At 34.5% G+C, this 25,004-nt stretch overlaps 3 protein-coding genes across 3 annotated transcripts in view; 2 read left to right on the forward strand and 1 right to left on the reverse strand.

Moving 5' to 3' along the window:
* Positions 1-14,531: 14,531 nt before the first annotated feature.
* On the reverse strand, positions 14,532-17,203 carry LOC115950533 (G-type lectin S-receptor-like serine/threonine-protein kinase LECRK2). The gene has a single exon (XM_031067724.1). The coding sequence runs from the start codon at positions 17,007-17,009 to the stop codon at positions 14,631-14,633; it is 2,379 nt and encodes a 792-aa protein (XP_030923584.1). The 5' UTR covers positions 17,010-17,203; the 3' UTR covers positions 14,532-14,630.
* Positions 17,204-17,847: 644 nt separating this feature from the next.
* Positions 17,848-20,441, forward strand: LOC115950534 (G-type lectin S-receptor-like serine/threonine-protein kinase LECRK4). The gene has a single exon (XM_031067725.1). It carries the CDS (start codon positions 17,947-17,949, stop codon positions 20,281-20,283), a length of 2,337 nt encoding a protein of 778 aa, XP_030923585.1. The 5' UTR covers positions 17,848-17,946; the 3' UTR covers positions 20,284-20,441.
* Positions 20,442-20,852: 411 nt separating this feature from the next.
* Positions 20,853-25,004, forward strand: part of LOC115950531 (primary amine oxidase 1-like) — a 28,179-nt gene continuing 24,027 nt past the window's right edge. Inside the window, exons 1-3 of the mRNA XM_031067722.1 lie at positions 20,853-21,971; positions 23,150-23,263; positions 24,798-24,995. Coding sequence (XP_030923582.1) covers positions 20,853-21,971; positions 23,150-23,263; positions 24,798-24,995 — 1,431 coding nt within the window. The remainder of the gene's footprint in view (positions 21,972-23,149; positions 23,264-24,797; positions 24,996-25,004) is intronic.

The following is a 25,004-nucleotide window of genomic DNA, read 5'->3' on the forward strand; positions in this document are numbered from 1 at the left end:
ACCGGAAAATTTTTTTCCGAGTAGGTGGGTGCAGGCCAGATAGTGATAAAAGAATTGGAACATGATCCAAAGAGTTACATGACAAATGGTACACCCTTGAACCTCCAAACTTCATGAACCAACTATTATTTACCAAACACCTATCAAGCCTCTCCCAAAATGAAACCCCATTTTCGAAGTGCTTGCTCCAAGTGAATTTAGAGCCCTCAAATCCCAAATCCATGAACCCACACTCATCAATCACCTCCCTAAATTGTTGCATCTGATTATAAGGCCTTCTTGCACCCCCAAGCTTCTCCTCTTGTTTGATAATTTCATTAAAATCCCCATAACAAAGCCATGGTTTTTCCGGTCTTGAGTTTAAAGCCCTAAGTTTTGCCCAAGCTTCATGACGTCTTGCTGTATCCGATTCACCATAAAAACCTGTTAATCTCCACTCATTCTCCGTATTTTATCAATCACCGCATCAATATAGTACCTATTCGAATCTTCCACCTTTAAATTGATCGAAGCTTTCCAATACAGAACTAATCCTCCACCTCTTCCCACTCTTGGTACCACTCATCTATGATCAAAACCAATACTTCTTTGCACACACTCTAGCCTAGCATCATCTGTAAGCGTCTCGACTAAAAACACTACAGTGGGATCTTTTGCCCGTATGATTTCCACGAGCAACCTCCCTGTATGCAGGTTCCCAAGCCCACGACAGTTCCAAACTAAACAACTCATTGCTGTTGGCGGGGTTGAACATCAGCTCCCGCCATTACAAAAGTTTTGTTTTCTCCACTAAGGGCTTTTTGGAATCGCTTTGCTGAAACCTCAGTGTGATCTGCCTCTATCCCAGCCATTCTTTTCTTCCCTTGTAACTGAAAACTTACTGCCGTGCTGCCCTTAGACTTTTTCCTTTCTCTGCGTGTCCAGGTAGAAGAAGCACGTGAATTAGGTGATTTGTGAAACCTAATTTCCTTAGCAGCACGTGATTTGTTAAGTGTTGGATTCTCACTTAAGTTCTCACATGCACTAGGGCTTCTTGTCAAACTTCTACCCGATCCAAGCATATTAGCCGCCCCAAACTCTTGAGCCAGACTTAACTCCTCATTACTTCCCTCACCAGCAATTTCGGTTTCCTTAGGAGTCTTCAAATCCTCAATAATTATCTCCTTTATTCCATTTTGATTGACCGGATCTTCCATATTAATCCCATCCCCTTCATTACGCCTTAATAACCCAATTATTTCCTCTTCTTCCAGGCTAGTATTAATGCTAGCCGTTACTCCATGTGGCTGCTCCGGTACACTTTCTCCACTAGAATCAGAGGTTCGGCCTGAATCAATGTCTTCCGGTGTACCTGAACTCCTCTTCTTCTTCTCGACATAGAACCCAGGGACTAATATTGCACTTCGTCTTGCAGCAACAAATGGTGGAGCTCTAAAAAACGGACCAAATTCACGTTGCTCAGGAGTAAAAGTACCTTCACTGTCAATCCACAACCAACAGTCTTTGTCATCGTGAGTTAGTCGTCCACACCAGTAGCACATATTCGGCAACGTCTCATACTTGAATGATATCCAGACCTGTTTACCTCCTTCACCTACAGAAATCAGTTTACCACGACGTAATGGTAATGACAGATCAATGGAGGCCTGGATTCGGATAAAATGCCCACCATCAAATATTTTTGGATCCGTCGGCACGAAAACATCCCCCAAAACACTACCAATTTTCTTCGCAGCCTCTAATGTCATAAATTTCATTGGAATTCCATGCATTTGAACCCATAGTTTCGTCTTCTTAAACCTTAAATCTTGAAGCGAGGACTCATTATCATATTGACTCATTGCCACCAGGTGTTTATCGAAAGTCCATGGTTCTCCCTCTAAGATTCTCTCCACATCCTCCCTATTATCAAATGTGAAAAGAATTTTATGATCTCCAAAACTTTGGATCTTGAAACCGTTCTTGGCTCTCCATAGCGGGTTAAATGTCTTCGCTATGACCTCCATGTTAATGGCTCGCTTTGTCAAAAACTTTGCCGCAATGGAAAACTTCTCCTTACTATCATCATCAATCAAGCAACACCCTGGTCCCTCTCTATCTGACAACTTAAGCCGACTCCATGACTGAGCCAGTTCGTCCATCCTCACACTCACTCAAACAGTTTCCCACACCCCCAAAAGGAACCCAACAAGCCTAGAAGCAACAGTTTTACTCCCAGGATACTCAACACCTTCGTCGAAGGGACACACAAATTCTACTGTGAAAAAAGAGTTAGAGAGAAAACCCAACTTCTCTTCACAGAGAAACCCTAGTAACAATGTGACTGAACCTCTAATGTGATTGGTTTTTGATTAACAATAATCTTAATTGTTTTGTTTGCAACATTATTTTATTATTTTAAGAGTGTTATTAGTGGAATGCTGACATGGCAGAATCTAGACCCTTAAATCATAAAAGAGTGGTTAGAATTTAAAGAAATCTATTGGTAGAATACTATAGGAAATCTAGAGGATCTGAATCTATAATATGTTGGTAAGTTCGAGGTTGATTTATAAGTAATGATTGACACTAATGTAAAACTTCTATTATTAAGTAGAAAACAAAAATAATTATTCGTTGTATTTTTCATAGGGGTGGCAAAATTGGACACGACCCGCGAACCTGACACGACATGACATAAAATTAGCAAGTTATGGGTTGAGACTTAATGAGTTCGTGTCATATTTAGGTTGACACTGTTAGGACATATGTGAATCATGTTAGGAACATATGTCATTCAAAATTGGCTAATCCTTTGACAAAATACACTTTACTTGTAATTGGGTAGATCTAAGATGTGTTTAATACTTCAAGGAGCAAGGTTTCAAGTCCAATGTTAAAGCCATGCAAATATGTTCAAGAAATAAGTGAAGAAGTGCTGGATTTTAAAACTTAACAGCTAGCATCTATTGAGGTTTAAAAGGCTGTTTAAGCTCGATGTCGACAGCTATAGATAACCTATCTATCGAGATTTATGAAATTTAGATTTTCAGTTCTGATTTCAATCCAATCAGTATATATTTGTTTAGACTTTCTTTTCTCACAACCCTAAACATATGTAAGGATTATTTTAAGGGCCGTTACAGCTGATGCAACTTAATGCAAAAGTTTTTCACAAGCATATTGTGACCAGAGACATATGCCCTAGTTCATCTTCCTCTTCAAGAAGCTGCTGCGTTTGTACGCCATAGGGTTTTATAACTAAGGAGTTTCGTGATCTTCATCGTGTGATGAATTGAAGAACTTTGTAGCCAACATCCATCTCAAGTTGGTGGTTAGTCACGTACTTGGATCTGTGCATCGATTGTTTAGTCATGTACTAGAAGCCCTACATTGAAAAGGAAGGATTGTCACTATAGAACAAGTCCAATTGTGTATTGGGGTAAGGGTTCAACTGTAAGTTGGTATAAAGTACTGGGATTCCTTTACTTGTAACCGCTTGTTGTGATAATAGTGGATTCTCGGGAGTGGTGACCTTAAAATCACCCGATGGGGTTTTTGCCTTAGAGGTTTTCCCCATTCGTAAACAAATCATCATGTCAACTTTATTTTCTGTTGCATATTAACTTGTTGATTTGTTTGTACTACCACACGTGTTGCATGTTAATTGGATTAATTAATTGGTTAATTTATCACAAGGGGTATATACATTATTGGCCTATCAGACATGACTAACTTGTTTAATAAATGGGTTGGGTTAGTGTTCAACCTATGGAACCTGTTTGGCCCGTCTAACCTGTCTAATTAAATGACATTTTACTAATATACCCTTCAAATCCTAGGTATATAAACTTATTAGTTGTTGTGGTTTACTTTCTTTGACATAATGTGATTGATTATTTGTGATATTGAGATATACTTTAATTTTGAATGATTATTTGTGATGCAGTTACTCATTAGTTTTGAATTTTATATTAAAAATATTTATTTATTTGTTTTTCATAATTTTTTTTTTTCATTTTGATAAAATCTGATAAATAGGTCGACATGACTAACCCGTTTAATAAATGGGTCGTGCTAGGATTGATGAATCTTGACCAGTTTAATAAATATGTCGGGTTAGTGTTGACTCATAGAATCGGATACTCATGAGTTGACACGACACGAATCCGACACGCGAACACGAATTGTCATCCCTAATTTTTCACCCAAATATGGAGCACAATAATGTTGAATCGATAATTAAAAGTAGAAAAATAAATTTGAGAGAATTTAATGGAGAAAAGCACTAGGGTTTCAAAGATCCACCTAATATCTTATCATAAGAACTTATATTATTTTTAACTCAGGGTGGAGAGCCAACTTGTCTAATCAAAAGATAAAGCAATAAAATACTTAAATAAGGTGTAGAGTAGATTGAAAGTGAGTAAATCAAGCTAGTAATTTTGTTGGCCTACTACAAGGGAGACTTAAGCATTCAATATGTTCCAAAATCATAACGATACATGAAGTTGAAACATTTGATGTATCTAAAAATCTATATATTACTAAAAACTGAAGTGTAGCATTTAATATTGCTATGCTCACATTGAGCCACGTCAGCAGTCATGTCATTCCAATCCTCTTTCCTAAATTTATCCTAGAATTTTAAAGTAGTCAATTTTAAAATACTAATAAAACTAAAATTATTTCCAACCTATCTCTACCATAAAGCCCACTTCCTATAAATTTAATTCCACCAGCCCACTTCTTCTAAATTTAATTCTAACATAAGCCTAAACCCAAGCCCTCTCTATTGAAAACCCTTTGAAAATCACGGTTACAACTTCCTGGATTTCCTTCCCTTTTGTTTCTCACACAAAACATGTTCCTTCCCCTTCCCCACCTTCTAACAGCAAATTTCTTACACAAATCGTGTCCCTTCCCTTTCCCCATATTCTAATGGAGGACTATCAAAATGCTATCCACCATAACGCCCAAACCCATTTCGAATAGCCTTTTCTCTATAATGCCAACCCTTTCTATATCCCCTCCTTTTGCTTTACCTATGTTCCACGGTTTCAACACTTAAGCCCTTCAACTTGCTAATGCCAACCTCTCTCTCTTCCAAAGACAATTTCAAAACTTCAGACCTTCAGCTTTCTAAAATAGACCTTCAGCTTCCTAAGTCACACAGCTTCGGATCTAGCCTTCTCTAAGGCCACTAACTCTGTTTCCACGTTAGATCTCACTATGCAAGTCTTCTTAGATAACTTCCAAGAGACAGCCCCTCCAGCTAGTGTGAACAAGTATCCACTGGTGGGCTTCACATAATTTGTATCAGAGATCCAGTTAGCATCACAATATCCTTCTAAAACAATTGGATAACCACAATATGACAAACAAAAATAAGAAGTCCCCTTTAAATATCCCAATAATATAGATATGACATCCCAATGCTCAACACTAGGATTATGAGTGTTTCTACTCAATCTACCAACATCATATGCAATATCGGGGTGACTACAATTTGTCAAAAATATTAAGCAACTAATAATTTGTACTTATTTATCTTGTGAAACATTATCACCACAATTTTTGATCAAGTGCATCTTTAAGTCATACATAATAGACATAGGTCACATATCAAAGTGTTCAATTTTTTTTTTCTCCACATAATGAGATTATGCTAGTATAATGCAATTATTATCCCTAAGGATCTTGATGCCTAAAATAACATTTGCCTCAACCAAAATTTTCATATCAAATTTAGAGGCAAGAAAATATTTAGTATCATGCACAATGTGGGGAGGATTTTTGTTTCAGGCCCGCACAAGCAGTTTGTCCGCTTTAGGACAAGCCCACACGGTTTTGTTCTCAAGTGACATGAGAAGACTTTGAGTGCAGTCCCACATCGACAGTCGATGTGGGACTGCACTCAAAGTCTTCCCATGTCACTTGAGAACAAAACCGTGTGGGCTTGTCCTAAAGCGGACAAACTGCTTGTGCGGGCCTGAAACAAAAATCCTCCCCACACACAACATTATGACTAGTTCTAAATATAAGTATGTCATCAACATATAAACAAATAATGACACCTTCATTATTATTTAACTTATTATATATCTGCATTTATCCTCATGACCATAAATCACAAATCCATGTGTAAGCATCATATATCAAAATTTTCGTGTCATTGTATAGATGCTTGTTTTAATCCATATAAGGATTTAACCAATTTACAAACTTTATGTTATTGTCCAAGGACAACATAACCCTTGGGTTTCTCCATATAAAATTTTTTTTCTTCTAATTCACCTATTAGAAAAATAGTTTTAACATCCATATGATGCATAATAGGTTTGTAAATAGATACAATGACAAACAACATTCTTATAGATGCAATCCTAATAAACGAAGAATAAGTATCAAATAATTAACATGGTATTTGGCTTATAGCCTTTAGCTACCGAGCATGCCTTATATTTATCCATTATCCCATTCGGTTATAATTTCTTTTAAACACCCACTTGCAACCAATAGCTTTATCCTTAGGTGGAAGCTCAACCCATTTCAAGTATGATTAGACATAATCTAATAGTTTGTTAAAAGCTTCCAACCATAATGATGCATCAACAAATTTAATTGCATCATAATAACTTACATGTTCATCTTCAACAATATAGACAATAAAATTGTTACCATAACTCTATTTCTTAATAACTCGCGTACTTCTTCTCAATCCTTGTACATCACAACAAGATCATTAGAAGTGGTACACATTTTCCTTTAGCACGTGTTTCCTTTAACACAACAAAGGAAACACATACTTAAAGAAAGCATTCGTAAGATTCAACAATAGTATTAAATTCTAAATACATCACTCTTGATGAAAATAATGCTATATCATGAACTATAGCAAGTATAAGTGTATAACCAATAAACACACAATTACATATTTAAGAATTTAGTTTCCTCCTTTTACGTTCATGTAGCATGACCTTAGGCAAGTACCCCCACACTTTGAGGTATTCTCCTTTTAGATTTGGGTAACATCTTAGCCAACCACCCTCACAATTTGAGGTATACCAAGTTAAGTTTACGCCATTCTCAACTTCATTTTTTGTATTTTATAAAAATTTCCAATACCTCATCTTTGGTTCCTAATATGCAAAGTTAAGTAAATATAGAATGGTCATCAACAAAGATTACATAAAATCTTTTACCACCTCTAATCATTGTGTGTTTTAAATCATCCAAATTACTATGTACCAAACTAAGGAGTTTGGTTCCTCTTGTTACGGATTTGCAAGGTATTTTATTTATTTCAAATTCACAAAAACCTATCCACCATCTCAAAACAATACATATAGCCAATAAAATATGTAAATATATTTTTTCAATATCACTCTTGCACTTGGTGGATAAAAGGAATATATATTCCCATTGAATGTTATATACTAGCCCAAAATACTAGTTGGATCATTTTTTTTTTAATTTTTTTTATATAAATAATTTTTTAATTATTTTCCATAATTTCTCACTTCATATATATGTGTCAAGAGAAGTAATAATAATAGCATTTGTACATAGAGCTAAAAGCCTCTAGTTACAAGGTTTTTTATTTATTTCAAATTCACAAAAACCTATCCACCATCTCAAAACAACACATATAGCCAATAAAATATGTAAATATATTTTTTCAATATCACTCTTGCACTTGGTGGATAAAAGAAATATATATTCCCACTGAATGTTATATACTAGCCCAAAATACTAGTTGGATCACTTAAAAAAAAAAAAATTATATAAAGAAGTTTTTAATTATTTTCCATAATTTCTCACTTCATATATCTATGTCAAGAGATGTAATAATAATAGCATTTGTACATAGAGCCAAAAGCCTCTAGTTACTAGAAACCACTCTTAAGAACGTCCATAATTTCACATGAATAAGACACTCAATATTTTGTAAAATTTGACATTGTTATACCACAATTGTATAATACAAATATTTAATCATTCACAATTTATTTTTCACATGACCATAAATGATTACTTGAATACTTTAGCAAGGAAAATAATATTTAATTAAATTATGGTATCATTGTATCTTCATCATACAATAGGAGTGTCAAGTTGATACGGCACTATTGATCCCACTTAACAATAGGAATGCCTTCACCATAAGTCTACACCATTTTTTTTTTTTCACAATTGTGCCATTTTTTTTTATTATCTTATTTCTCATACATATTATCATTAACTATTTGTTATGAATTCCAAAAAACCTTTCTCAAAACACATACATTTTTCTTCAATCTCATGTTTCTCATATTTCAATGGACACAACAATTTCATTAAATATGATAAACATATAGTATCACAAAAATTGCTAATGCAATAAGTTGATATTCACATTTCAAGACAACGTTACATAATATTATTCACATATTGATTTAGATTAAAGAATAAAAAATACACGTGGGTGGACATCATTTATTTTTTCTTTTAAAATTCTTAGTCCACCAAATTATTTTGATTAAACATATAGCAAAAGAAACTCCACAAAAGATATAAGTAATTATATCTACGAATATAACTACTGAGATTTTTTCTTTACAAACATAATATTATACCACAATATAAAATTTCATGATCAATAATTTGTTTATCCATTTTGAAGCATGAATTATCAACCTTTAAGATTGTTGGAAATATTTTAGTGAATAAACAAGTTTTGATTCAAAATTAAAATCCCAAATAATTAACAAGAATGTAAAATAAAAAGGAGTTTAGAATGATCTCACAATGCTATAGAATCACATTACGAAAGCGTTGTCCTTAAAGGTTGATTCATACCACCCAGAGTAAAACTCGGTGCGACTGGTTCTCTTGGCCAAACAGACCCCCAGGATTAGATTATAGCGTCAACATTCATGATGGACGCACTTCCACTCACAAAGGTTCAAGAACAACCCTCTATTACCTTTCCTTAGAACAAATATAAATTGTAGAAAAATACGTGGGAGAGACATATAATAGGATTGTGTATATTTAAATATAGAGTAGTAAAATATGATTTATAAGAAAGGGTGTGATAATGGGCATTATATAGGCTATTCATGACAATAATAACATATAGTTATTAGTAACTAATACTTATAAAAGCCCAACGGCTATATATTATATATTATTGCCCAACGACTATTTTTCTCATAATTGCTAATGACTATTTTACTCATAAATTCCTAATGGCTAGAAAATAAATAATAATAAAAGAAATTAGGATCCTTGTTCAAAAATTCAAATGCATAGAGGACCGCTATCAAAAACAGCTGAAATAGATTTAGCCTTCCAAATCAAAACCATTTTTTCCATAAATAAAGAATTCACAAGTGTCTCAATAAAATATATTAAATCTTAAAAACTTATCAACATGCAATGTTTTTCAAATGTTAAAATCAGTCCCAAAAATTCAAACATCAAACTGCAGAAAACACGTAAATAACCTCAAGAAGACATGACCCTAGCTAGAAATTTAGCCACTCATAATTGTGTAAAATAAAATACTAAACATCGAAAAGAAAAAGGAAAAATCCCTCAAATATGGGATGTCAATCCCTTAATTTCTATATTTTTTTTTATGTTGTCAACTCCAGCTCACTTTTGGCCTCCAAAATGTTTTATTCCGTATTTGTGGTGAACTACAAAGTTGTAGATCTTTGAGTCTTCTTTCAAATTCTACAAGAATTAGCTCAATCTAGCATTTGTGCAAAAATTTATGGAAAAAAAAAATACTGAGATTGCCTCAAATCTTTCCTTCTTGGATTCTTTCCAAACTTGCCTTGAATAAAATTCTCTCTTACCTTTTATATTTCCAAACATCTTTGACTTGTTAAATGCTTCAAAAATCATGTCTCAATTGATCTTATCCCTTGGATACTCTTAGTTTCTTAATGTCGGTATGATTAGCTAATTAGTTATAATATCCTATCAAAGAAAAATACACATAATGAGTATATTTTTGAGAAAACTTTCAAATTCTCATTTTATGTGTAAATATGAGACTAAACACAAAGTACATGTGAAAATGTCTACTAAAACTAAGATAATATTGTTGTATTAAGCAATTATCATTGGTCCATGGAATTTGATTAAGATTGTAGTAGAAAATTCAAGGCCACTTCAAAACAACAAAGCAACATTGAGTTTTCCATGAATTATTAGTCCATGAAATTTGATTAGGATTGTAATAGAAAATACAAGGCCACTACAAAACAACAAAGTAACGTTGAGTTTTCCATGAAATGTTAGTCCATGGAATTTGATTTGGATTGTTATAAAAAATTCAAGGTTATTGGTTAATTACATTTACACCACAACATTTGCATATGTATGGTCACACAAAACAAACAATAAAACAATATCGAGCTTTCCATGAATAGTTAGTTCATGGAATTTGATTAGGATTATAGTAGAAAATACAAGGTCATTACAAAACTTTAAAGCAACATTGATTTTTCCATGAATAGTTAGTCCATGAATTTGATACAGATTGTAGTCCATGGAATTTGATTTGGATTGTAGCAGAAAATTCAAGGTCATTGGTAAATTACATTTACACCACAAAATTTGCATATGTATGGCCACACAAAACAAACTATAAATAATTCGATTAGGATTGTAGTAGAAAATTCAAGACCACTTCAAAACAATGAAGCAACATTGAGTTTTCCATGAATTATTAGTCCATGGAATTTGATTAGGATTGTAATAGAAAATACAAGGCCACTACAAAACAACAAAGTAAAGTTGAGTTTTCCATGAAATGTTAGTCCATGAAATTTGATTTGAATTGTTATAGAAAGTTCAAAGCCATTGGTTAATTACATTTACACCACAAAATTTGCATATGTATGGCCACACAAAACAAACTATAAATAATTCGATTAGGATTGTAGTAGAAAATTCAAGACCACTTCAAAACAATGAAGCAACATTGAGTTTTCCATGAATTATTAGTCCATGGAATTTGATTAGGATTGTAATAGAAAATACAAGGCCACTACAAAACAACAAAGTAAAGTTGAGTTTTCCATGAAATGTTAGTCCATGAAATTTGATTTGAATTGTTATAGAAAGTTCAAAGCCATTGGTTAATTACATTTACACCACAAAATTTGCATATGTATGGCCACACAAAACAAACTATAAATAATTCGATTAGGATTGTAGTAGAAAATTCAAGACCACTTCAAAACAATGAAGCAACATTGAGTTTTCCATGAATTATTAGTCCATGGAATTTGATTAGGATTGTAATAGAAAATACAAGGCCACTACAAAACAACAAAGTAAAGTTGAGTTTTCCATGAAATGTTAGTCCATGAAATTTGATTTGGATTGTTATAGAAAGTTCAAAGCCATTGGTTAATTACATTTACACCACAACATTTGCATATGTATGGCCACACAAAACAAACAATAAAGCAATATTGAGCTTTCCATGAATAGTTAGTCCATGAAATTTGATTAGGATTGTAGTAGAAAATACAAGGTCACTACAAAACTTTAAAGCAACATTGAATTTTCCATGAATAGTTAGTCCATGAATTTGATACGGATTGTAGTCCATGGAATTTGATTTGGATTGTAGCAGAAAATTTAAGGTCATTGGTAAATTGCATTTACACCACAAAATTTGCATATGTATGGCCACACAAAACAAACTATAAATAATTTGATTAGGATTGTAGTAGAAAATTCAAGGCCACTGCAAAAAAATAAAGCAACATTGAGTTTTCCATGAATTATTAGTCCATGGAATTTGATTAGGATTGTAGTAGAAAATTCAAGACCACTTCAAAACAATGAAGCAACATTGAGTTTTCCATGAATTATTAGTCCATGGAATTTGATTAGGATTGTAATAGAAAATACAAGGCCACTACAAAACAACAAAGTAAAGTTGAGTTTTCCATGAAATGTTAGTCCATGAAATTTGATTTGGATTGTTATAGAAAGTTCAAAGCCATTGGTTAATTACATTTACACCACAACATTTGCATATGTATGGCCACACAAAACAAACAATAAAGCAATATTGAGCTTTCATGAATAGTTAGTCCATGAAATTTGATTAGGATTGTAGTAGAAAATACAAGGTCACTACAAAACTTTAAAGCAACATTGAATTTTCCATGAATAGTTAGTCCATGAATTTGATACGGATTGTAGTCCATGGAATTTGATTTGGATTGTAGCAGAAAATTTAAGGTCATTGGTAAATTGCATTTACATCACAAAATTTGCATATGTATGGCCACACAAAACAAACTATAAATAATTTGATTAGGATTGTAGTAGAAAATTCAAGGCCACTGCAAAAAAATAAAGCAACATTGAGTTTTCCATGAATTATTAGTCCATGGAATTTGATTAGGATTGTAATAGAAAATAAAAGGCCACTACAAAACAACAAAGTAACGTTGAGTTTTCCATGAAATGTTAGTCCATGGAATTTGATTTGGATTGTTAAAGAAAATTCAAGGCCATTGGTTAATTACATTTACACCACAACATTTGCATATGTATGGCCACACAAAACAAACAATAAAGGAATATTGAGCTTTCCATGAATAGTTAGTCCATGAAATTTGATTAGGATTGTAGTAGAAAATACAAGGTCACTACAAAACTTTAAAGCAACATTGAATTTTCCATGAATTGTTAGTCCATGAATTTGACACAAATTGTAGTCCATGGAATTTGATTTGGATTGTAGCAGAAAATTCAAGGTCATTGGTAAATTACATTTACACCACATAATTTGCATATGTATGGCCACACAAAACAAACTATTAATAATTTGATTAGGATTGTAGTAGAAAATTCAAGATCACTTGTTAGTTGTATTTACACCATGCCATTTGCATATGTATGGCTACACAAAACAAACAATAAAGCAACATTTAGCTTTCCATGAATAGTTAGTCCATGAAATTAGATTAGGATTGTAGTAGAAAATACAAGAGTTGTATCAACTTCTCTGTGAGGTGTGTCTGTATTGTGTGATGACGACTCTTAAATATGTTATTTAAATCGTCCAAGAAACTAAGTGCACAAATTATAAGGTCGCCACATCATTAGAAATAAAACTGAAAATTCTGTTATTATGAAACTTGATCGATTGGCTAGTATTGAGGTATAGGTGACCTCGATAGATTGGCCAGAGTTGAGCTATGTATCGAGACAACAAATTTGACACTTACAACTTGCAGAATTTTGAGCAGCTCGATCATGTCTTTAAGTAAATTTCCTTGATCAGTTTCTAGACACTTTAAATTGGGAAACAAAGACATTAAAAAAAAAAAAAAAATTTTGACTTGGATATGCCAACACATACAAAATAGGACCTTAGCAAAAGCCATTGGCTAATTGTATTTGCGCCTTGGCATTTGCATAGGTATGGTCACACAAAACAGTAAAGAGACAAATATTTACGCTAGAGAAGAGAAAATATTAGGAGAAATTGGCATGATACACAATGTTAAGCAACAAATAAATATTGATAATTCTGTAGTTACAAAAAATGGAAAGGAAATTCAAACCTAGGCTATTTTCATGAAAGAGAGTAGATAATGGTGCCACTGAATTACAACAATAATATAATATTTTCATCTCCACGAATGTTAGTTTTAGAATTTTGACCTTATTAAAACTCTTGGGTTAAATTTGTATGTTTTTTTTTTTGAAAATGTAAGCCATAATGCATTTACATTTTTCCGTAACGGATTTGTGTGAAACTATACCTTTTTTAAATAGGTGAATTATAACTAATGTAAACGTCAAACAAATGAAAGAGGCAGAGGCGTCAACCAAACTCGGAGGTGCGGTGTTACAACAAAGATGGAACTCTTGAACAGCTAGACAAGGAGCAAGCAATACAGCAAATATTTATTTTGGATCTCACTTTATCAAAATGATGTCGCTCCTCACAAAAACAACATTGCCCAGGAGCTAGCTGTATATATGTCTGGGAGTCAAGCTTGTTTTGGTATTGTTAGGATAGTACAGGAAGAGGTTGACCCTTTTGATCTCTTGTAGTTTTGACTCCTTTTGCAAAAGAGTAGATGAGAAAGGGTGAATGGAGGCTGCAATGTTTCTGCAAAATTTTGTATTACTGTCTAGACGACAGTATTAGATCCTAATGTATACTAAGCTGTAGGTCGTTTGTTTCTTTAGTTAGCAAAGTGTGAGAAGCACGTGACTCACTTATTAACGTGTCAGCTTGTAATTCGAAGAACAGTCAATTAATTAGTTAGTTAGTTTTCACTGTGCAGCGGTAAGTGCAGAGTGATTTGCTTGGTTAGTTAGACTATTTTATTGATGTGTTAAATAGGGATGTAATGGATCTTTAATCAGTTAAGTGAGAAATCAAGATTTTCTTCTCAAATTGCTTTTCTTTCTATGAGTCTTTTTTTGCCTTTTGTTAATAAAAGTTTTCAATTCATCAAAAAAAAAAAAAAAAAAAGAATTACATGGTGATCTTTCAATAATTAGAGGTTCTGCAAGCAAAAGGAAAATTCTTATTAATCATGTAGCAAATTGAAGTAGTTCACAATCCAAATCAAAACTAGAAACATAAATAGAGGACAATAAAATTTATCTTAAAATATTTGTGCATCAACCAGAGGAGGAACTTCGACTTCAACAGTTCCTTCTAACATCTGAACAACCTTCTTCATTGATGGTCGAAGAGTTGGATTAGAACATATGCACCATACTCCTACCATAGCCATCCTCTCAAACCTCTTGTAATCACTCAAAAGTTCAGTGTCATTACTCACAGTGGATTCTAAGTTCCCATCTCTAACACAGCTCAAAACCCAATCTGTTAGAATTGTGTACTCGACCTCTGCTGATTCAGCAGCTGGATGCAACTCCATGTGCTTTCTACAATAGATAATCTCAAGCAACATGACCCCAAAGCTGTAAACATCCACCTTGGCTGTTACAGGTGCATTCTTGAGCCATTCTGGTGCTATATATCCCATTGTTCCTCTAACATTGGTGTTTGTTCGAGTTTGATTTGGCATCAGCAGCTTTGCTAGGCCAAAATCGGCTATCTTAGCAGTGTTATTGTTGTCAAGAAGAACATTTTGTGGCTTTATGTCGCAGTGGATGATCTGGGTTTCACACTCTTCATGCAAATATAATAAACCTCTTCCAATCCCAAGAGCAATTTGAGCTCTACTTTCCCAGCTGGGTCTTTCCTCTTCACCAAACAAGAAGTTAGATAAAGTCCCATTTTGCATTAGCTCATAAACCAAAAGCCGGTGATTATGCTCATTACAATAACCCAACAACCGCACAAGATTCCTGTGATGTGTCAAACCTATTACTTGTACTTCTGTCAAGAATTCCTTCTCACCTCTTTCAATCACTCTCTCCAACTTTTTAACAGCTACTTCAACCTCTTCATCTTCTAAGGTTAAAACCCCACTGTAGACAGTACCAAATGCACCTTGGCCTAGAATATTCTTGAAACCATTTGATGCTTCTTGCAAGTCTTGAAACGAATATGCCTTCAAGTTTATCTCTACCGGTTTTCTTTTTGGAGGTGGCTGAAGTTGAACACATATATAACGCTGAGCCCAAGGGTGTTGATAAATGCCAATGGCTGCAAAGAGCACAGCAAGTATCGAACATGACAAAAAGCTTGCCAATATAACAGCACTGGATGGAGATTCCTTTTTATCCTTACGGTCCAAATTGTCATTCTCCACAGGGACTTTTAGAAATGCCACCATATTATTAGTGGCGGGGTTGCTTCTTCTGCCATTCACCAAAGGCATTCTCTTCTTGTAACAAACATGAGATTCTCTGTAAAAAACGCCAGCCACGCAGAAACAGTCATTCATCACTTCCTCCCTGCACCCATCCTCATCTGTTTGTTCAATTTTCGCCAAATTTGCGAAATCAAAGTTTGGGAAATCAGAATCATCAAGTCTTTCAATAGTGAAATCTGAAGCCAAAGAATTTGGTGCACAAAATTCCATCACTACATTGGGGTAACATCCTTTGGAAGGAATGTTTGGATCCCTAGGTGAATAACCAGGCAAGCATGTGCAGTTGACTATTTTATTATCAGGTGAAGTGCAAAAACCAAACACCCCACAAATATTATCCACCGTGCAAGGCTCTTTAATTGCCTCCCATACAACATCCCATTGGCTGGCACCATTTCCTTTGTAGAAAGCTAACTGTTGGAAATTTCCTTTGTCGTTGATAGTTGCTCGGTGGTAGAAATCTTCAATAGGCGTGGGCGCTGCGCTTGTCATATTGTATGCCTTTGAATTTTTTTCTACATAAATGGGATACAAAAAAGCTGTGGTCTTGTTGAAAACTAGGCTCACATTGCCATTGTTAACAGTAGCAGTGTACCAGTAAGCAGGATAACTAAAATGAAACGCTTTCAGTAGAACATTCCCATCCGATTCCTGAATCTCCAACTTGAATCGGCCAATTGAGTAGTCAACTGTGTCATTGGCATTGGAATAGAGCTTCTGGCCCATAACCAAAGCTTGGCCTAGTAGAATAGTGTTTGTAGGGAAATTGAAACTCTGCCAGATGATTCCTGAGGAAGAGTTTCGCAATACAAAATTGCCATTATCTTGCATTGAAGCAGAATCTGTTGACGTGACATTGTATATGACAACTTCAGTCCCATTTGAGTGCCTCAACACTAGTTGGCCTGTGCGTGATAACTTGATAGAGGATCCTTTACCAGCTGGATCGTCTCGATTAGCTGACCAAACTAGAGTTTTCTCTGATATCTTATCAAACCAAATTCCGACAAGGTACTTGCCAGTGACAAGAGGGTAGAATCCAAAAGCAAAATCACCAGAAGGTGATTTCCATGAAGAATTGGAGCCTGCACTGATGCTGGAACCCAAGTTAATCGTACTGTTATTCATCTGAGTGCATGAGCAATGTGAGGAGAGAATGAATGTAAAAACCCAAAGAAGAATTCTAGTAACAGCCATTGTTACCAAACCAGAGAGATCAATGGGTAACAACCAAGATAGGAAGGATCTGAAAAGTAAGAAACAGGAGAAAATGCCAACTTATGTGCATATGATACACACAATTATTCTGTATATCAATGTCTCATATTGTTACCTTGCTTCAATTAGATTTCTGTCAATTTTCAATCAAACTTTGAAGTGTCTGTCTAGTAAGATATGATCTTTGAGTAGCTAGTGAGTTGGCTTGGCAAGCATGATATAAGTCTAGTGAATAGTCAAAATTTTGGACGTGGATGGTTTTGGCTTTGTGTTAGTAGTCAGGTAATCTTATTCCACAGAAAATAAAAACAAAAACAACTCACCATTTCTGTGAAGTGCGACCCAAGTGAAGCACGATTGATGGCACCATAAGAGTGGTGGGTCATCATTAGTCATGAATTGTGCGCCATCAAAGACTCTATATAGTTTGAATCTAAAGGTAACAAACAAAGTAATTAGTCTAGGGACATAGCATTTTTCAGAATTGCTAATATGATTTATTGTGCTAGGTGCATGATAAAAGTGTTGTCACAACCCAAGTGAAAATGATGTTGATTCAAGTGAAGCAAGATTGATGGCATAATAAGAGTGGTGGTGGGTCATCATTTGTCATGAATTGTGCGCCATCTAAGACTCTAAATAGTTTGAAGGTAAAGGTAACAAACAAAGTTATCAGTCTAGGGACATAGCATTTTTTAGAATTGCTGATATAATTTATTGTACTAGGTGCATGATAAAAGTGCTGTCATGACCCAAGTGAAAGTGATGTTACTCTGATTATAACAAATAATATTTTAACATAAAAAGTTGAAGAAAAAAAATATTATACCCCAGAAGACTTTGTTAGAAAGTTTTTACATAAGCTCCTCATAAAGTGATTTACATATCCTTATTTGGATTTTCACAGCACTTAACAATGGCTGTAATGATAATTGTTCTAATACTGTTTTTGAATTTCTGTGGCTTACATGCTCAAATTTCTCCCAACATAAGCTTAGGTTCTAGCTTTACTGCTGGATCCGATGCTTCATTGCGGTCCTTGTCTGGTGATTTTGCATTCGGATTCTATCCTCTCCAAAACGGCCTCTACCTTGTCGGGATTTGGTTTGATAGAATTCCAGAGAAAACACTAGTTTGGTCAGCCAACCGTAACCACCCAGCCGAAAAAGGATCATCAATCCAACTGACTAATGCCGGTGCTCTTGTGCTCACTTATGGTAATGGTAGTACTCTACAAATATATAATGGAACTGCTGCAAGTTTAGGGACCATGAAAAATGATGGCAACTTTGTCTTGAGAGAGAACAGTTCAAGAGTCCTTTGGCAGAGCTTTACTTCTTCAACAGACACACTCTTACGGGGGCAAGCTCTAGTTAAAGGCCAAAAGCTCTATTCCAAGGCGAAAGGAAGTTCAAATTACTCAACCGGGAATTTCATGCTGGAAATGCAAAGTGATGGAAACTTGGTGCTCTCTGCATATCATTTCTCTGATCCTGGTTATTGGACCACACAAACCTTTGCTGACAATGTGAGCCTAGTCTTTGATAAGAGTGCTTCCTTGTACCTTGTCAATGGTACAATGGATGAAATCTTCCCTATAACAAAGAACATTTCAAGCCAAGTCGAAGACTACTATCACCGAGCAACTGTTGAATATCATGGCAATTTCCAACAGTATATTTACCATATAAGAAATGGCAGTGGATGGAAAAGGGTGTGGAGAGTCAATAATGACACTTGCTTCGCGAATTCTATATGTGGCATAAACGGCATGTGCACTTCATCGGATAATGAAACAGTGACCTGCAGTTGCTTACCGGGCTATCTTCCGTTAGATCCAAGCGATGTGTCTGAAGGATGCTACCTGGAAAACGTGCTGAACTATTGTGCTGTCTCTTCAATGAGGAACTTTAGCATGAAGGTCATTGAGGATGCTGATTTCCCATCTGGTTCCTATGATGGAGATTTGGGTCAAGTAACAAACGTTAGTGTGGAGGGATGCAAGAAGGCTTTAATGGATGATTGTTATACCTTGGCTGCTTCCTGGGTGGATTCTAAATGTCTCAAGAAGAGGATGCCTCTGCTAAATGCAAGAAAGAGTGTTTCCACCAAAGGTAGGGTGGCATTTATCAAGGTAGCAAATAAGAAGAAGAGTGAGGAGCCAAGTCTTGCAACGAAAAGGAAGAATTTTGATACACGGGTTCTTTTGGAGATTGGCCTTATGATAAGTGCTTCTCTTGCGTTCCTGTTTGGGTTATTTGCCTTGTACTATCATCTATTGAAGAGAAAGCAGTCACCAAATGCAAAGACCATTGGGATTAACTTTCGAGAATTCACATTCCAAGAGCTGCGTGAAGCAACAAATGGATTTAGTAAGGTCCTTGGTCGTGGTGCTTCTGGAAGAGTTTACAGTGGTAGTCTAACTTTAGAGGATGCCAAGATTGATATTGCTGTGAAGGAGCTAACAAAAGCTACTGAGAAAAGTGAGAAGGAATTTAGAACAGAGCTCAAAGTTATTGGTCGTACGCATCAAAGAAATCTGGTAAGACTGCTGGGATTTTGCGTTGAGAATGATCAGCCACTTCTAGTTTATGAGCTAATGCCAAATGGAACATTGTCACATTTTCTGTTTAAGGAGGGGGAGAGACCCACTTGGCTTCAGAGGTCAGAAATGGCACTTGAAGTAGCAAGTGGCTTACATTACTTGCATGAAGAATGTGAGGCTCAGATCATACACTGTGACATCAAGCCTGATAATGTGCTACTTGATGTCAATTATACAGCAAAAATAGCAGATTTTGGGCTATCAAAGCTTTTGAATAAACAGCAAACCAGAACTGACACTAATGCTAGAGGAACATATGGATATATGGCACCAGAATGGCTAAAGGTGGCACCTATAACCGCCAAAGTGGATGTTTACAGTTTTGGTGTGATGTTACTTGAAATAATTTGTGCTAGAAGGCACATAGAACGGAGCCGGGTTGAAGAGGAGAGTGACAAGGATGATCTACTTCTTTCAAATTGGGTTCTAAGTTGTGTGATTTCAGGGAAGCTGGAGATGGTGGTGGGACATGAACCTGAAGTATTGAGTGATTTCAAAAGGTTTGAGCGAATGGCCTTGGTGGGATTATGGTGCATTAATCCGGATCCGATTCTCAGGCCCTCTATGAAGAAAGTGACACAAATGCTGGAAGGAACAATGGAAGTTGGGATCCCACCTCAGGTCTATGATTATGTTTCAAACAATTAAAGTAGTTTTTTTGGTTTTTGGCCTGCATTAGTTATTGGTTAGCTGATTGTATGTATTTGGCTTCCACATGTATTTTAGGCCAAGCTTACTATGAGCCAGCTTTGTATGACAGTTTATATTATATGAATAAAAATGAGGTAAGGTGGTTGATTATATGACATGACAAGACGAGAATTACTGAATTTTAAATTTAGGATAAGGTGGTTGATTCGAATTCAATATGGTTCCCAGAGAGCCAAGAGTTGTAAAGAGGAGCATGTTAACAATCATGCCCCTAGTTTCACTATTAAAGCAAAAGCAGAGCAAATGATTATTCTTGCTCTCATTGCAAGAAAAGGACTTGGAAAATTCAAGTGACTGTGCATCTCGTGCTTACTGATGAAGTCTAAGAAATTGAATATTGCAACGTACGGACCACGGTAGCCTTTATTCAAAGTTAAATGCAGCCATTATGTAAGAGAGGTGGTACAATAAATTATAATATGTCTTACTATATAGTCCCAAATGGTGGGTTGCCTGCTAGCACCAAAACTTAACCAATTCTTCTTTGAATTCATTAAGCAGTATCCATGAAAATTCCATTCCTTGTTCTGTCTTTTGTCCTACAATGTTGCTTCGGGTGTAGTCTTTTTCACCCTCTAGACCCTCTCAACCCTACAGAAATTGACCAAATAAGGCACATAATTGAAAAGTTTCACCTTGGCTCTCTTCCTAACCTAACCTTTCATTTTCTTGATGTTGAAGAACCAGATAAACAAGATGTCCTAAAGTGGCTTTCTTATAAAGAAATCAAGCCTAATCGTCAAGCCAAGGTTGTCATTCGAGCAAGAGGTGAGACCTATGAACTCATTGTAGACTTAACCATTGGCTCAATCATATCTAACCAAGTCTATAGTGGTTATGGCTATCCTCCTCTCACTTTTAGTGAGCTTTTTCAAGCTAGCAAATTGCCTTTGAAGTATCCAAAATTCAAGAAGTCAATTCTAAGAAGGGGCTTGAATTTAGCTAAAGTTTCTTGTGTACCCTTTACAATAGGTTGGTTTGGTGAACGTGTTACAAAAAGAACTCTCAAAGTCTCATGCTTTTATTGTGGAGGGTCGGTTAACATGTTTGCAAGGCCTATTCAAGGAATAAGTGTACTAGTTGATGTTGATTCAATGAAGATTACAATGTACACTGATAGACTTAGAGCACCTGTGCCTAAAGCCGAGGGTACTGATTTTCATTCACCAAAAGGGAAGCATAATTCTACTACTTGTAACATAACAAATGGTGGGTTCACAATTGAGGGCCAAAATGTTAAATGGGGTAATTGGAATTTCCATGTGGGATTCAATGCTCGGGCAGGTGTTATCATATCAACAGCTTCAATATTTGATGACAGGAAAAGAAAGTTTAGGTGTGTGTTGTATAGAGGACATGTATCTGAGACATTTGTTCCATATATGGATCCTACAAGTGAATGGTATTATAGGACGTTCATGGACATTGGTGAATTTGGGTTTGGGCATACAGCTGATACTCTACAGCCATTTTATGATTGCCCAGGGAATGCTGCATTTATAGATGGGTATATGGTTGGGGTAGATGGACAAGCACAAAAGGTACCAAGGGCTATTTGCATTTTTGAGCGGTATGCTGGTGATGTAGCTTGGAGACATACAGAAATTATTGTTCCAGGCAAAGTGGTAAGTCTAGCTGTGTTTATGAATGGTTTATTTATGGTTCTTGTTTTGGTTTTTTATTTTTTAAATTTTGGTAAATTTACTTTTGTTCCTTAAATTTTGGGGTAATTTCGATTTTGTTCTCTAAAATTTCAAATTGGGGAACAATTTGGTCTGTCTTTTTATTTTTGTTTGTTTACGTGACACCTCATATTTTAGGAACAAATCAAACCAACGACATATTTAAAGGACTAATGCTAGGCTATAGACAAGTTGAGCCGCGTCCAATATTAAAAGTTCATGATTATCATTTAATTTTATTTCAAACATGAGTTGAATTTGAGTTCATTGCTAAATTAGAATACATGTTTAAGTATAGTTTACTGTTGAATAAGCTCAAACTACAAGCTTGTTCATAAGCTACTTGATTAACTTATTCTTTTCTCAATACATAGTAACCACTACAACTAAAATTGTTTACCCATTCACAAATATATGCTCATAATTATTAACTAATTTATATTTCAAATTAGAATATATAGGTTAATTAAATAGAACAATTTTCATTTATGAACTTATAAAATTAAATTCAGCAACATTTTATTTTTTAAAATTACACCATTCAATAAATTAGAAATAATAATTTGATATCTTATGAACTTTTTTTTTTTGTTGAGAATCTGATATCTTATGAACTTAATTAGTTACAAACTCACACAATTCAATATTTAGTCTATATAAGTATATTTTAAACATTTATACATATAAATATATAACATAATATAACTTTAATTAAGTTTGCATTACTTATACTCATGAGCTTTGCTTGTTTAATATTATTAAGCTTAAACATTATTATTATTATTAAGCTTGGTTTGTTTAATATTTGAGCTTAAACTTAGACTTGAGTTTGACTCATTTGCTAAATAAATGATTTTTTTTTTCCCTTCCAAGCTAAGCTTGAGTTGTTCATAAGCATTTGCAACCCTAACTAAAATTGAACCAACCCCATATTTAGGGGGTACCAAAACCAAACTTTTCCCAATTCAAGTGACGGAAATTTTCCCTTTCTAAAGTCTTAAAATCAAATTAAAAAAAAAAAAATCAAAATCAAACTTATCCCAAACTTAAGGGACCAAAAGTATAATTTACCCTTTAATTTATGTTCATGTAATGTTAAAGTAAAGTGGTTGGTCTTTCAGATAAGAAGTGGGGAGCCAGAAATTACTTTGGTGGTTAGAATGGTGGCTACAGTGGGTAATTATGATTATATTCTTGATTGGGAATTCAAACAAAGTGGCACCATCAAAGTTGGGGTAAGATTCATCTTTTTCATTCTACAAAAAATTTCTTTCATTTCATAATCGGTGATTAGGTGAACATTACCTCTTGTGAAGAGTAAAATAAATTAGCAACCACCGTAAATTAGCAACAGAAATAGATGTTGGTAATAACCAATGGAGGAATGAAATGTCTATAATATTTTTACAACAAATCCTAAGTGACAGGTTGTTACTGGTTGTTATTGTTGGGGCAAAAAAGTAATTTTAGTGTTAGGTTCAAATTTGATTCAATAACAACTATTGTTATTGTTGGGGCAAAAAAGTAATTTTAGTGTTAGGTTCAAATTTGATTCAATAACAACTAACCATTTATGATTTGTTGTAAAAATATTGTGGATGTAGCACTTCTCCTATCAGTGATCACCCATTATATTTGTTCTTCGAAACACAATTTTTTTCATGTATACACAGCCCAAAGCCCACCTCGTGGACCATATGAAATTAGGCCTAGGTTTTTGGGGTCAGATGGGTTGGACTGAGCTTGGGCTGGCACATTGATTTTCAAGTTGGGCATCAATTCCAGTAGTAAAGAGCTCTTTTTTTTTTTTTTTTTTGAGGAACCAATTCCAAGGTACTTGAAAACCCAACCAAAGGTTCTAATATAGTTTCTTTTTCACTTCGTTTGTTAACTTTAATTTGTTTTCAATCTAGTCATTACGTCTAGTTTTGTCCAATCTCACTATTAAATTTTTTTTTTTTCCTTACGTCTAGTTTTGTCCAATCTCACTATTAATTTTTTTTTTTTTTCCTTTCCAAAACAATGTTATTTTGGTGGATTTTTTTGACTGAAAAAGGTAATATCGGTATTGTTTTTTCCTTAAGTGTCCTTTTATGGTTAACTTTATAATTTAAGTCAATTTATTTTTTCTTTAAGTGTCCTTTTATGGTTAACTTTATAATTTAAGTCAATTTATTTTTTCTTAGATAGAACTTTTAAATCTCTCTCTCTCTCTCTCTCTCTCTCTCTCTCTCTCTCTCTCTCTCTCTCTCTCTTCTCTCTTCTCTCTCCTCTCTCTCTCTCTCTCTCTCTCTCTCTCTCTCTCTCTCTCTCCATATATATATATATATATGGCATTTGTTACTATGTGAAAATGATAGTGGTGGTTTTTTACGTAGAAACTTGAAATAAGTTGTACAAGGGGTACTTTTTTTGTCTAACAAAACAAAATGACAAATATGACCTCCAATTTTTTTTAACAAGCCGGATCTAACAAAACAAAATAACCAATGTTGTCCTCCAATTTTGTCAGATGCTTTTCACTTGTTTCCATAAAAATCATTGTTGTCTTGTGAAAAAGTAAAACAAAACTAATAAAGTATTCCTTTATATGTACGGTTAGTGTGTGTTCTAAGGACACATATTAACCGGACCCTATGTGTGTATATATATATATATATATATATATATATATTTTGTTTAGTGAAATTATATTTATTTTTATCTCATCAAAATAAATAATATCAACCACACTTACAAATATTATATTTTCCTTCTATTTTTTTCTAGGTGGATTTAACAGGTATACTAATGATAAAGGCTACGCTATACACAAATACTGACCAAATAATGGAAAACGAGTATGGACCCTTAGTAGCAGAAAACACCATTGCTGTACACCACGACCACTTACTCACATACTATCTTGACCTTGATGTTGATGATAACGATAACTCCTTCGTCAAAGCCAACTTAGAAACGATAAGAGTATCAAAC

Source organism: Quercus lobata, chromosome 6 (assembly GCF_001633185.2).
Source record: "Quercus lobata isolate SW786 chromosome 6, ValleyOak3.0 Primary Assembly, whole genome shotgun sequence".
NCBI lineage: Eukaryota > Viridiplantae > Streptophyta > Magnoliopsida > Fagales > Fagaceae > Quercus > Quercus lobata.